The 14395-nt window shown below is 41.0% G+C and overlaps 1 protein-coding gene across 3 annotated transcripts in view; it reads left to right on the top strand.

The window, feature by feature from the left end:
- Nucleotides 1-282: 282 nt before the first annotated feature.
- Nucleotides 283-14395, top strand: part of NUDT13 (nudix hydrolase 13) — a 32323-nt gene continuing 18210 nt past the window's right edge. For 2 of the 3 annotated variants that reach the window (XM_069980518.1, XM_069980516.1), the window contains exons 1-2: nt 283-371; nt 9979-10069. In XM_069980518.1, the coding sequence (XP_069836619.1) occupies nt 9999-10069 (71 nt within the window). In that variant the 5' untranslated portion in view covers nt 283-371; nt 9979-9998. Of the gene's footprint in view, nt 372-1647; nt 1901-9978; nt 10070-14395 lie in introns of those variants that run through there. The other variant, XM_069980517.1, reaches the window with a different exon arrangement.

The following is a 14395-nucleotide window of genomic DNA, read 5'->3' as shown; positions in this document are numbered from 1 at the left end:
GTGTCTGCTGACGGTGTGGGGAGACTGCAGTAATATAAAGGGGGTGAGCGGCATTATAATAAAGCTCTACTACAGACATACACGGCTGTCAGTATACACAGCTGCAGTGCTGGGTGTCAGGGCGCCGCTGGTTTCTAGTCACTTATTACACAGGAACTATATTTCCCATAATTCCCCTTCGATAAAACTGCTGACGCTGTACTCTGGCCGGGAGGGAGCGAGTACCGAATAGGTTTGTGGGAAATGTAGTTTACATCAATAACTTCCCGCTTTGTTTCATGTTCATGGTGAGCGCACCGTGACTACATCTCCCATAGTTCCCGCCTGTCCGAGCGTCGCTTGGTGCTGAACATTGATCTTCAAAAGTGAAAGTAAGTGACGGGTCCCGGAGCTTCGGAATCGTCCGTGATTCCTCTTGTTCTGATGTAATAGTTCTATCGAGGTTTTGTGTTACTCCAGCTTCATTCTTATTAAGCCCAGCAGTACTGTAGATATACAGACAGCAGGCTGAGAGGGAGCTGTAATGTTGCTCTATATGTCATTTTAGAGGCTGAAAGTTGTTCATACTCTCCAAATTTATTTTAATGCTGCATAAAAGGTGAAATTACTGCAGCAACTAGCACCCTATACTTCCCCCATACAGTTATGGTGTATGCCTGTCAGACAAGGTTCTGGACGTATTCCACACAGCACTGCGGAGGGACCTATTCACTTCATTGGTGGGATTGTGTTTGGTTTGTCTTCTTAATGTATACGCTAGTCTTGTGGGACCGAGAAGCGCAGTCTGCTATGAAATTACTGTGTACGGATGGAAAATGGGCCAAACATAGTCACTAGATGGTTACATGAGACCATTAAGCACAATGGGCCCTCCCTTATAGTCTCCAATAAGCATCATTGGGTGCTGTTGTCCGACAGAAGGCTGTTCTGCTGTGCCAGTTGATTGTTGAAGTCTGTTACAGAAAAGATGGGTGGTTTACAGGCCCAGTGTACCATAAGACCTGTAAAGGCAAGGCTGTTAGATGGCCATTTATTCTTAGGGCCCTATTCCATGGGACGATTATCGCTCGCATAATCGTTAACGATAAACGATCTCAAACGACCGCTATTGTGAATGACCTGAAATCGTTCACCCATTTACATGGAATGATGATCGTTACTTATGATCGTTCTTGCGGTCGTCTTGTCGTTGCTATTGCGTTCGTCGCTACTGCGAGCAACTGAACAACGTCTTATTCCATGCGAAAGATTTGCGAACGAGCAACGATAATAGGTTCAGGTCCAGGATAATTAATCGTTCGTCGTTTAATTGTTAACTGCTATTCAACCGAACGATTATCGCTTCGCTCCGAACAATTTAACGATTATCCAAATGATAATCGTCCTGTGGAATAGGGCCCTTATTCTGAACCAAGTGTACAGCAGCTACAGCATGGACTAATGTAGGGATTAGTGTCATATCTTGACTGGATTATTTACAGACAGCAAGGGGGAGATTTATCAAACATGGTGTGAAGTGACTCAGTTGCCCCTAGCAACCAATCAGATTCCTCCTTTCATTTTCCAAAGAGTCTGTGAGTAATGAAAAGTGGAATCTGATTGGTTGCTAGGGGCAACTGAGCCAGTTTCACTTTACACCATGTTTGTGAAATCTCCCCCCAAATGTCCACAGATATAACAATATTTAAAGGGTTGGGTACTGACCTGGATATATCTTATAAAGTTTCTGCATAAGAAGTGTTATCACATTGTGATATCCATTCTGTTATATCAGCTGGAGAATGAATAAGAGTAACAGGGATAGGCAGGACTGTATGGGAGACAGGGGATGGGCCTGCTCCTGGGGAACCGAATGATCCAGCCAATAACTGCTGTACTGGGTTTCAGCCCATGACCAAAGGTGAGCAAATCTATGGAAACCGTGGCTAAATCCAGGTCTAAGAGATTGGCTCTTGATTTGTTTAGTCTGACCAAATTGGTTTCCCCTTTTAAAAGTGTTTGGGTTGCTCAGGAAAATGGAAACAGCCTTACAAGACCAGAGACTGTCATACTGCACAACCAGAGAACTTTAAAAGCAGATGTGATTTGGCCAGACTAAAATAGTGGGCAACCAGTGCATTGGATTTTGGTTTGTCTGAAGTTACTGTATATTTACCATAGCTATGTACTGTACAGAGCCCTGCAGGGCCAGTGCTGCTCTGTCTTTCTGCCTGCCTTGATCTTCATATATTAAGGGTATGTTCACACTGAGTAAATAGGCGAAATTTCATGGCAGAACTCTCTGCTGCGGAATTCTGCCTGCCTCAGTGTGTCATAGCATCTCTATGGGAGAGCGCGCGCTCCTCCACTCTCCGCTCAAAGAAGTGACATGTCACTTCTTTGAGTGGAGAGCCGCGGCAGCAGAGGAGTGCGCGCTCTCCCATAGAGATGCTATGACACACTGAGGCAGGCAGAATTCCGTCTATTTTACTTGAAACTTAAAGAGAACCAATCACCTAAAATTAACTGTCCCTATAATAAAAGATTCTCTCTCCCTAAATCTATTCCTGAAGATACAGACTGCCTGTGCAGTCTATATCTTATGCTTTTACCTAATCCTGTAAAGCGGAGCAGTAAGGATGGGGGCGGCCATCTTGATGACATCACAGTGGTGCGTTTCAGCGCTGGAACGCAAGGGACGTAATCAAGATGGCGCCCGGCTTTACTGCACCGCTACAGAGGACTGGGTAAAGTATAAGATACAGACTGCAAAGGCAGTCTGTATCTTCATGTAGTTTATTTCTGAAGATACAGACTGCCTGTGCAGTCTGTATCTTATACTTTACCCACTCCTCTGTAGCGGTGCAGCTAAGCCGGACGCCATCTTGATTACGTCCCTTGTGTTCCAGCGCTGGAACGCACCAGTGACGTCATCAAGATGGCCGCCCCCGCCCTTACTGCTCCGCTATACAGGATTAGGTAAACGCATAAGATGCAGACTGCATAGGCAGTCTGTACCTTTAGGGACATACTAATAGGCCTAGTTAGAATAGACATACACAGTGATCTCGCGCTGTATAGTGCGGGATCACTGTGTATTTACAGAGCGGCGGCAAAGGCTCATGGGAGCCCTTCCCGCCGCTCGGCATGCCGGGAGCTTCCTGTCTCGCGCCGGCTCTTTTGAAAAGAGCCGGCGCGAGACAGGAAAAGAGAATGTGTATATTGTAAAATCACGGGCATAAAAGTAAATAATTCCAATTACAAATATTAATAAAATATTAATTTACACCTAATTAGCAAAAAAAAAAATGTTAAATTTCGGCCATGATTGGTTCTCTTTAAAACTGTGACTTGAAACATTAGAAACAAAAAGCATATAGTGTTTTATATTTGACAATTCATTCCCATCTAACATGAGTCTTACCAGGAAAAAAAAAACATACGTTGCCCAATGGTGTTCATTGTTTTTTTTTTTTTGTTTGTTTTTTTTTTGTAACAAAAACTTTGTGTGACCAATTTTAGTGTTTATACAAATTAGCAGTATGCACAGGGATAGCCTTGTCATACTGTTATTCAGTTTATGTAGTTCAGTGGGCTGAAGCTGTATGTTAATGGTGGTCTCTTGTGACATTGCTATGTGACTATATATAAATAACAGTGAGCGCCTGTTGTTTGTGCAGGTGGTCAGCGGCTGTAAAAGTGCAGATCCTGTTTGTGGATCCCGTCAGGAAGACCCACATCTGTGTTATGTTCTGGCCACACAATGTTTGCCCATACATTAGACATTGTTAAACAGAAGGATTCAAATACATGCCAAAAGGAGAGCCCTGTGAAACTGCTATGCCTTCCAATACACTACTGTATGGAACACGTTATCTATATATGCATATACTTACTTATTCTTACAGTATCAGCTATAGAGCCTTCAGGGGATAAGGTAAAGTCCTGATCTCATCCTCCAGTGCTAAAAATGAAGGCTGTGCTGTCATCTGCCACCATGATCATAGCTTGTGAACGATGATCTAAGGCTGGGTTCATACTGCGTTTTTGAAATCTGTTTTATGCAAGAAATAGATGAAATAACGAATGAAAAGAGGATGCATTTGTGTGCCTATGTTTTGATAAATTTTTCCATTGACTACCATTAAAAAAAAAAAAATCTGAAACAGATCAAAACACATCCATTTTTTTTTAACATATGCAAAAACATGGTTGACATATTTAACGTACGCAAATATGCAATAATCCGTCACATAAATCTGTCTGTGTGAATGCACCAAAAGGCCTGAATCTGATAGTTATCAGCTACTATGGGTGCCTTTACACAGAGTGATTTATCTGACAGATTATTTAAGCCAGAGCCAGCGTTGGATCTGAAAAAAGGAGAAATCTCAGTCTTTCCTTTATGTACTGTTCTCTGTTTATAGTCTGTTCCTGGCTTTGGCTTCAAAAATCTGTCACATAAATCTGCCTGTGTAAACGTACCCTTATGGTACTTTTACACGGAGCGATAATTCGCCCGATCGCACGATTAACGATTTTGAATGAACAATGTTTTTTTTAGAACGATCAGCGTTTAGACAGAACGATACATCGTACGGAAAAATCGTTTTGCGATCGCTTAAGCCTATCTCACACATAGGTGAAATCGTTGAAAGACTGTTTACACTGAACGATCTGCGAATTTTTTTCAAACGATCAACGATGATTTGAGAACATGTTGAAAGATCAAAATGAACGATTTCTCGCTCGTCGCTTGATCGTTAGCTGCGTTTACACGTACGATTATCGTTCGAATTAGATCGTTATCGTGCAAATTTGAACGATAAATCGTTCCGTGTAAAAGTACCATTAGGCAATCATGCAAAACTTCTCAGTCCCTCTCTATGAGTGCAGAAGTTGTATGGATCACTATCACGTACACAAGCAGCAGTCTTCTAAATATTTGCTTCAGAGGTTCACATTGTTCCCTGGCTAGATGTACGGCCAAAGTCTTAACATAAATTGTAATCAGATATACAACTTTCCTTTTCACAGATGTCAAAAAAACTTGTATGGGTCATCTCCTAGTACTTCTTGAGGACTTTATATTTGGGCAGGTTACCAATCCATAATTGAATTAAATGTGTCCAATATAGAAAGTATATTATGGGGATTTTATTGAGGAAGAAGAATGGGATGGTTGGGGTAGTTTTTCCTGTGACATAGTGCTGAAAGGATTGCTTGTTCCACTATGAGAACTAGATTGTATTTTTGTATGTGGAAAAACCCGCCGTTGTGCCTAGATTGGTAAAAAGGATTATGCTGGTGTTAGCTTGTTAGAGACGGATTGTCCCGGTATTAGGCATTTCCAGATGAGAACATCTGCTTTCCATTTGCAAAATGAAAAATGTAGACCATTCCTACATGGCTGGCAAGCAGACCATTGAAAATCGCAGATGAACAATTCATATTAGTGAGTTTCAAGTGTGGATAAAGACAAGTAGAATCACGAGAGATACAGTGGGATTGGGGAAGCTATGCCTTTACTGTCTATTCTGAAAAGTTACATCATATACTGTGGCGTGACAGCAGCCAATGGGGTTACATAGGCATAACATAGTCTTTTTGTGACAATTTTTTGTCTATTTAATTGCGGAATATGGAGCAAGGAGCATGCTTTTGTGCACCACAAATAGAGGGTAATGCTATGAAGCACATCAAATGCAAATAGAAGGTACTGCTGTGAAGCACACACTATGGGGGAGATTTATCAAACTGGTGTAAAGAAGAATTGTCTTAGTTGCCCCTGGCAACCAATGAGATTCCACCTTTCATTTTTCAAAGAATCTGTGAGGAATGAAAAGTGGAATCTGATTGGTTGCTAGGGGCAACTAAGACAATTCTACTTTACACCAGTTGTATAAATCTCCCCCATAGATTTTGTTTTGTCTGTTCAACCCCATGGTCTCACTGCAGACATGCTGCTGTATAGATTGGAATACCAGATGTACATCAGTGATGGAGTTCTAAAATGTAATGTGGACCTTAGTTATTACTCAGTAGCCACTTGTTAGTTATTTTTGTTATTTAATTAGCTGCCAGAATTCATTTCTAAATTGGGAAAACCCTTTTAAATCAAAGTGCCTCAGCACCATTACAGAGGTGTTACCATTTTAAATTGTTATAATCTATGTCAAACTCAAATACACAGTGGGCCTAAATAAAAAAAATTGGACAAAGTCGCGGGCCAACCTTGATCATTATTGAAGCGCGAATTCCACAGTGCTGGCACTGTCAGAGCAGCGCGCTTTGTTCCTGGCACTGTCAGTGGTGTGCGTCTCCCAGCCCCGTGCACTATGATAAATGACATGACATGATAAATTGCTATGACAAGATTAAACCCCAACCCATATGATAGCCAATTGCCCAAAAATTGCCCCACATATTAGCCAGCCCTTTTAATAGTGCCCAAATAGTAGCCAGCCCCCCCAAGTGTTCCGTATAGTAGCCAGCCCTCCACAATAGTATCATATAGTAGCCAGCCCTCCCAATAGTCTCATATAGTAGCCAGTCCTCCCCCGTAGTCTCTTATATAGTAGCCAGCCCTCCCTCATAGTCTCATATAGTAGCCAGCCCTCCCTAAATAGTCTCATATAGTAGCCAGTCCTCCCCCGTAGTCTCTTATATAGTAGCCAGCCCTCTCCCATAGTCTCATATAGTAGCCAGCCCTCCCTCATAGTCTCATATAGTAGCCAGCCCTCCCCAATACTATGTTATATAGAAGCCAGCCCTCCCCATAGTCTCTTATATAGTAGCCAGCCCTCCCCCATAGTCCTTTATATAGTAGCCAGCCGTCCCCAATAGTCTCATGTAGTGGCCAGTCCTCCCCCATAGTCTCTCATATAGTAGCCAGCCTTCTCCTATAGTCTCTTATATAGTAGTCATAGTGGACCAGATGTAATTAAAACTGAATTGCCTGGCGGGGCAAAAATAGTGGCACCACGGGCCAGTTTGACATGACTGTTATAATCTATCATTAGGATATTCCATAGCGTTATGATTGTTGACTTCTATTATGAGACTAGAGAACATGCAGTACGTTTCATTTTCTTTCCCTACACAGTACCGCTCGAGACTACCAGCTGTGTAGAGAAATGCGGAATAGCCATATACAATGGGGTTATGTTTTAGCTTCCTGAACAGCAGGTGGCCAGGAGTGCCAATGTGCCGCTACATTTTATGGAGAAGCAGCAACATTGAAGCTGGTTTCACTTGGTTATATTGTGGATACAATTTGATGTCTGTATTATGACTGTAAGCTGCAGCCTCAGCATGGTAAGCAAAAATGTCTCCAGCTCCAGCTTTATTCAAACCATTAAAAATGATACATCGATGTGTCCAAATAGCATAGCTCCCTAATCATGGCATATGTCATGTCTAGTCACCGAAACTCGACTCGACTTGGTCTATCGTGCTTCAGTGAATGGTGCTGTGGACTTTATCTATTGATGAGCTTCAACAACACACCAATAGTCCGTACTCAGTATCCAGCTATGTATCCACACAGTTAGGACGCCACTACGTCCCTCAAAGGATCCAACGTATACACAATGGGGGAGATTTATCAAACATGGTGTAAAGTGAAACTGGCTCAGTTGCCCCTAGCAACCAATCAGATTCCACCTTTCATTCCTCACAGACACTTTGGAAAATGAAAGGTGGAATCTGATGGATGCTGGAAGTTGCTAGGGGCAACTGAGCCAGTATCACTTTACACCATGTTTGATAAATCTCCCCCTATGTGTGTGGTAAACCGTGGTTACTCACCACTTGCACTGTATTTATTATTTGTATCTTCTTATACTTCAGTTCCTCTAATACTCACTATAGTGAACTTGAATACAAAAGTTTCTTTATTCTTTGTAGCACCGGCACTATAAACCGCTCACAGCTGATGTACAATCCACACTCTCAGGATGCCCAGACATGCCACAGCTCCCGCGTACGTTTCGGAGGATAGATCCTCCTTCATCATGTGCCTATTGGTGAGCTGACATACCTCTTTACATGTTAAGCCTCACCATGGGTCTGATGACCTAAACGGACACCTTTTGACACCCAAAATACTGTGTATGAATCAAGCCACAGGGGCTCATATTGAGTATGTTTTGTAAACAACCACAGGAAGCGGAAAACAGCTGAAGCCAGCAAGTTACACAATTTTCAAAACTTACATTGACTGTAATAGAAGTCCTCAAGCCGAAGATAGGCGTGGATTCTAGAGCTGAGACTTACATCTAGGGGACATTTAAGGCACATCCTTTGTCATTTTAAAGACATTTTCATACAGTAATCAATGGTTAAAAAAAGAGAAAATAGAGAAAATCCATGACTGTTGCTATTTACTTAAGAGTGGGTATCCTGTTAAGATCACTTCAAGAGCACAATAAGTAATCCTTAAAAATGTGAAAAGGAACCCACAGGCAACAGCAAATGACCTACTGAAGACTATAAGCCTTCAGTAGAGAAAAGGCGGCGCTTTTGCAATTTAAAGGGGTTATCCAGCGCTACCTAAACATGGCAATTTTCCCCCTACTGTTGTCTCCAGTTTGGGTGGGGTTTTGAAACTCGGTTCCATTAAAGTAAATGGAGCTTAATTGCAAACTGCACCTGAACTGAAGACAACAGTAGGGGGGAAAGTGGCCATGTTTTTGTAGCGCTGGATAACCCCTTTAAAATAACATCCATTTTTGCCTCGATTTAACTGACTGCAAAGGCAATGCATTGAAGTAAAGTGAAAGACAGACGTCCAATGCACACAGTGTATTGAATAACAGACGTTATCACCACGGATGTCAAAATAATGATCATGACAATTATTTTTGGACATCTTTTGCAAACAGCGGACGTTTTTTCTATCAGTTGTTCACACACAGTTTTTCTTTTGTCACCATTTTCCTCCATTTTTACTATTAAATTCAATGGACTTTTCAATTAAAGACACACCCAAAGGCCAATTAGTTACCCAAACTAGAATAATGTCCCATCAGCCGTCATTGCACTAAGGGAAGGCCAGACAGCTAAATGACATCCCTTACTTTAGACTCAAAATGACGTCCGTCATTTTAAACGGAGCTGAGAAAACGTTGTGTGAACATAGCCAAACACTGAACAAGAATGAGGTGTTCATGGACGGACAACATAAAGAAAACTGTTGCTGTCCAAATAAAATGGACTCAATGGAGTGGACTCCTTAGCATGGAAACATCTCACTCCATTCAAAAGTTAGACTAAATCTTTTCCCATAAAGATATATATCTGCTCATTTCTTTCTTCTCTCTAACGTGATGTTAATAGATTAGGTAGGATTTTCATGGTAATGAGTTCCCTTTAAAAAGTCCAAAGTCCTGATCGTAATGGGGTTTGTTTTTTTATTTAGAATTGATTTATTTATAGTTTTCTTTTTTTATATTTATATATATATTTATTTTATATTTAAAGTGGGTTAAAAAAGAAAACAGAAAAACTGTACTTACCTGCCTGATCCTCCACTTCTGACATTCCTATGTTTACCCTGTCCCTGCTGTTCACCACTTCTTGGTCCCATCACAACATAAGGACATGTCTCAGAAAAACTGGTCACCAGTGCAGCCAGTGAATAGCCAACCTGGAATTTTGCTCTACAGGTTTTACACATCTTACTATGACTACAGAATGCTGCTTATTTAGTATTACATGCACCACTGCCATGTCACAGCAACGTAAGGCAGATTTGCTCTGCAGTTGTCAGAGAACGTTGCATGACAACAAATAGGTGCAATCATGGTATCCACTAGCAAATATTAGAAATAGATACCATATAACTAAAAAACAAATATAACGCTTCCATATATACAAATTTGGGAATTAGGTGATTTATTTGACCATAATAAATAGAAATAATATGTATATATCAGCTTAAAAAATACTCTTGGATCTTAATTCTATTGTAATCTCAATTTTTCTTTTGTTGTTTAGGTGTCTTCGTGCTGTAGAAGATGCTTAGTGCTGTTGTTAGGCATTCAGCCCGCTCTGTAAGGCTATGCTCTTCCTATGTTAAACAGGCACGGTACGTCAGCTTGGATTGTGATTACACCTATTTTGTTATGATTTCCTCTTTTCGAAGGCTTGGCTTTCCAGTTTATACGTAACTATAGCTTATGTAAAATAAAAAGTTCTGTAACTAAGACACTATTTAATTTTTTTTTTACCCTTTTCAAGACCTCTGTTTGTAAATGGAAATGTTGTGCTAACATGTAGGCCCCCTTTACAAAATTTTTGCCATTTTACGATCAGAAAACACTGATCAGGAAGCAGAAGCTATCAGTGTTTCCTGACCATAAAAACAAAGTTGAAAAAAAACAACACAAACTTACATGCTACAAGGTTGCAGTGGTGCTCCTGGCCGACTTCTCCCTCTGCAGCCCAGTGATCGGCAGCAGTGTGTTTGAAATGTCACCAGAAGAAGCGGGAGAATCCATCATCAGCTGAAGTAAACAGAGGCACAGGATGGAACCTAATGCTGGACTCGAGAAGGTGAATATAATGTTTTTTTTTCTTATTATTCTACAGCCCTTGCAGGCTATTGTTTTTTTTTTTTTTTTTTTTTGGAAATCAGAGAACCCCTGTAAATGGTCACCAATAAGATCACTTAGGTATCACATTTTATACTATTCATAGCAGTCTATTGAAAGGGGAGGAGGGAGGAGTTGCTGAGTAAGGTGGAGAATCTGCTTAAAGCGCAAGTAATTATTTCAAGTGTTTTACAACTTACGCTGCTTAGTACTGTTTAAGGTCGGGTTCACACTATGTAAGACCCCGACCGTTCTGTGACCCGGTCGTGTCACAGAACGGCTGGTACTGGCCGGATGATCTTCAATTCTGTTGAAGTTGGATGCAAGCGCATCAGTGTGTGCCCGCATGCCGGAGCCGCACTCTCTATTGTGTGCACTGTCACGGTTGTACAGCCGCTATTCAATGAACTGACTTGTCAGTTTTCGCTGCAGCCTCTAGGGGTCCTGGCCGAAGTGTATACTATGGGGGACATTTATCAAACTAATTGCGCCTGTTTTTAGTCTAATATATCTAGTTCGCGCTCAAAATAAATCTAATATGAATTTATGAAGCTTGTTTAGACAAGACTATCCAAATCAGATGCAACCTTTTGAATTAGATTTTATGTTGTTAATTAGATCGAAAGTGCGCCAGAATTCTTTTTTAGCTAAATTTATTAACTGCGCAATTTTTAAAAAAGTCGCATATATTGGCGCATCGCTACGTCTGCTCCGAACCAGGTGAATTTATTAGACTAATTAATAGACCATTATTTTTAAGACACATTTACTATGCCATTATACAATTTACATAAATTTGACTAAGTACATTAGATTGGAAATTATGCCAAAACATCTTTGACAAAATCGTGTTTTTAGATTTCTTAGTAAATATCCCCATAAGTGTGTATATGCTGCGTCCGGGATCCCATTGACTGCAGTACAATTTAAGTTTTGTATTAATCACAGCCGTGTTGCAAGCACGGAAACAACAGCCGTGAATAATATAAAACTAACGTTGTGTGAACATAGCCTAATAATGTCTTTAATGCTGCTGATGCCTCAGTCTGCTGTAGGGATATAGGGGAGCAGGAGCTGCTCTTTTGTGTGTGTAGTGTATATCATAGGAGACATTATAGCAGTTAGTCTCTACCTGCAGGTTCAAAGATACCTGAAAAATTGACATTGAACCTGCAAAAGGGTGAAAAATGGTGAAAAATGAGATTTATATAATGGCCAGAAATAGTCCTATTCCTTATGTACATTCACATCACAGTTATCTGAAGATGTTCCAGTAGTAACAAGTACACTTCAGTATTTAGATGTGAAATAAGCAGAATTGATTTTCAATAAGGTTATGTACACTGGATGACTATGCTTTATGTTTGTCAGGGCACATGTAGTTTTAGGTCTTCTTTAATCTGACCCCTTAAGCAAACACACAGTCACCATTTAATAGTCTCAGGAATTTCAGCAGAGATTTTTCTCCAGTCAAGACAGCGTGATGCCATGTAACAGAGTAGAAATCTTAGAAATCTGGGCATAGGCAGCTATTTTTGACAATTCTTTTCCTTTCTTGGGTATTTTAGGACATAATTACAGAGTGTAAGGGAGTGGCAGAAAATTATAATATGTAAATGACAACCTCACTTCCGTTACTATGGTCAGCCGAGCTTTGGCCTGGAAAATACTTTTCCAAGTCACAGACTAAAACTGACATATTATATATCAAATAATAGTATGATTTGCTAGGCTTTTTGCAGAGCATGTAGGTGGATGTGAAATGGAGTGGTATGTTTATCAGTACCTCTATGTGAACATACACTTATCAGAAAGCCCACAGTGACTACCAGTAGCAGGATATTATTGAGAAAAACTACTTAAAGCCTCGGTGCAGTATTGCAGCATGTGCAGGATTTGAGCATAGTTTATCATGTAGGGCGTAACCTTGCTAGATGCTTTCAAGTGGAAAGAACAGTGGAAAATAAATTCAGGAGGCGTTTGGTTGAGTGCATGGCTTTTGGCAGGAGATGTAGGAGACTTATTTTTATGCCTGATGTAATAGGTTTATAGTATGTGAAGATGAATATTTCAGAATGTGCAAAGGAGCAAGCACCAGGGATCACCCCAGAGTTTTACGCTGGGAGACAGCAGATACTAGAAGAATAGCAGGTGTTTTTGACAGCTGAATAAATAGCTTATGAAACACCAGTATTAGAGAACTCTTAGACAGGCTGAGGGGTACATGATACTGAGCACTGATCTTGTTGATCATTTAAAGAACTTTCACACAGCTTGATTCAAACAGACCGAGCTATTTCATAATTGTTGGCTGCACGTCCCCCATTTACACGGGGCAACATATAATAATGATTTTAATGCCAGAACAAGTGATCTGATCAGCAGAAGAACACACATTTTTATGTTTGTTGGCTTATGACTGGCCAGTTATGTAGAATGAGATTACCTACAAATGATCAGTCCAGCAAATTCTCCCCCTACGTGTGAAGAGTCTGGCTATCATCCCTTTTGCTGATTTTACAGCTTAGATTGCCATTCCATTGCCATGCCAACTTTTATATTACCCCTCCACCAGCCACTCGCTGGGCAGTCTATAGGCATGTTATACAACATGCACAGCAATGCCACTTAGACATAGATAATATTCAGTCAAATAATCTTAAAGGGGTTATCCAGCGCTACAAAAACATGGCCACTTTTCCCCCCTCTCTTGTCTCCAGTTCAGGTGTGGTTTGCAAATAAGCTCCATTTACTTCAATGGAACTGAGTTTGAAACCTCACCCAAACTGGAGACAAGAGAGGGGGAAAAATGGTCATGTTTTTGTAGCTCTGGATAAACTGCATGCGCAAACCCCCCGGGCTGCATGCGCAAACACCCCGGGCCAGCGCCGATCCTCCCAGAGGTCCCTCAAGATGTAGGTATAACGTCTTATACTTACGTGCTAAGGGACCTCCGGGAGGATCGACGCTGGCCCAGGGGGTTTTCGCATGCGGCCCTGGGGGGTTGCGCATGCCGTTTTTTTCAGCGCTACAAAAACATGCCAACTTTTCCCCCTCTCTTGTCTCCAGATTGGGTGGGGTTTTAAACTCAGTTCCATTGAAGTAAATGGAGCTTAATTGCAAACCACACCTGAACTGGAGACAAGAGAGGGGGAAAAGTGGCCATGTTTTTGTAGCGCTGGATAACCCCTTTAAATAAAGAAACAGGGAAAAGCTCTATAGAAAAATGTCAGAGGGACCTTTACAAGAAGAACGGGAAGCAGCATGCCATACTTACTAGGATAATACTAAGAAGGAAGTTGAAGTAAAATGCTTCAGTTAGAATATATTGGCTACGATTTACAAGTGCATCATTGTAGTGAAAGTAAAGCTAAGACAATTTATTGACATGTTGTGGCCCATAAGGGTATGTTCACACTGAGTAAATGTGGCAGAATTCGGCGGCGGATCTCTCCACTGCGGAAACCTGCCTGCTTCAGTGTCCCATAGTTTGTCTATGGGAGGGCTTGCGCGCCTTCGCTTCAGCCGCTCTGCTTGCAAAGAATTGATATCCGTTGCTGAATTCTGCCACATTTACTCAGTGTGAACATACCCTAACTGTTTGCCAGTATTATTACAATATCCATTATTTGTGTTAACTTTCTCTTTAGTTAAAATGATGACATTACTAACTGACCAGCGAGTAACTCCGAATTATATCCCAAAGCGTTACTGAATATGTTGCACAATGGACAAGATACTGTTTTGGAGTAAAATGCACCAAACGGGTTGCAGATACATCAATAAAGAAGGCTGTAGTACATGCAATAAAGTCAAGTGTT

This window comes from Dendropsophus ebraccatus, chromosome 8 (assembly GCF_027789765.1).
Source record: "Dendropsophus ebraccatus isolate aDenEbr1 chromosome 8, aDenEbr1.pat, whole genome shotgun sequence".
NCBI lineage: Eukaryota > Metazoa > Chordata > Amphibia > Anura > Hylidae > Dendropsophus > Dendropsophus ebraccatus.
Note: the sequence above shows the minus strand (reverse complement) of the source record. Positions and strands in the feature narration are given on the sequence as shown.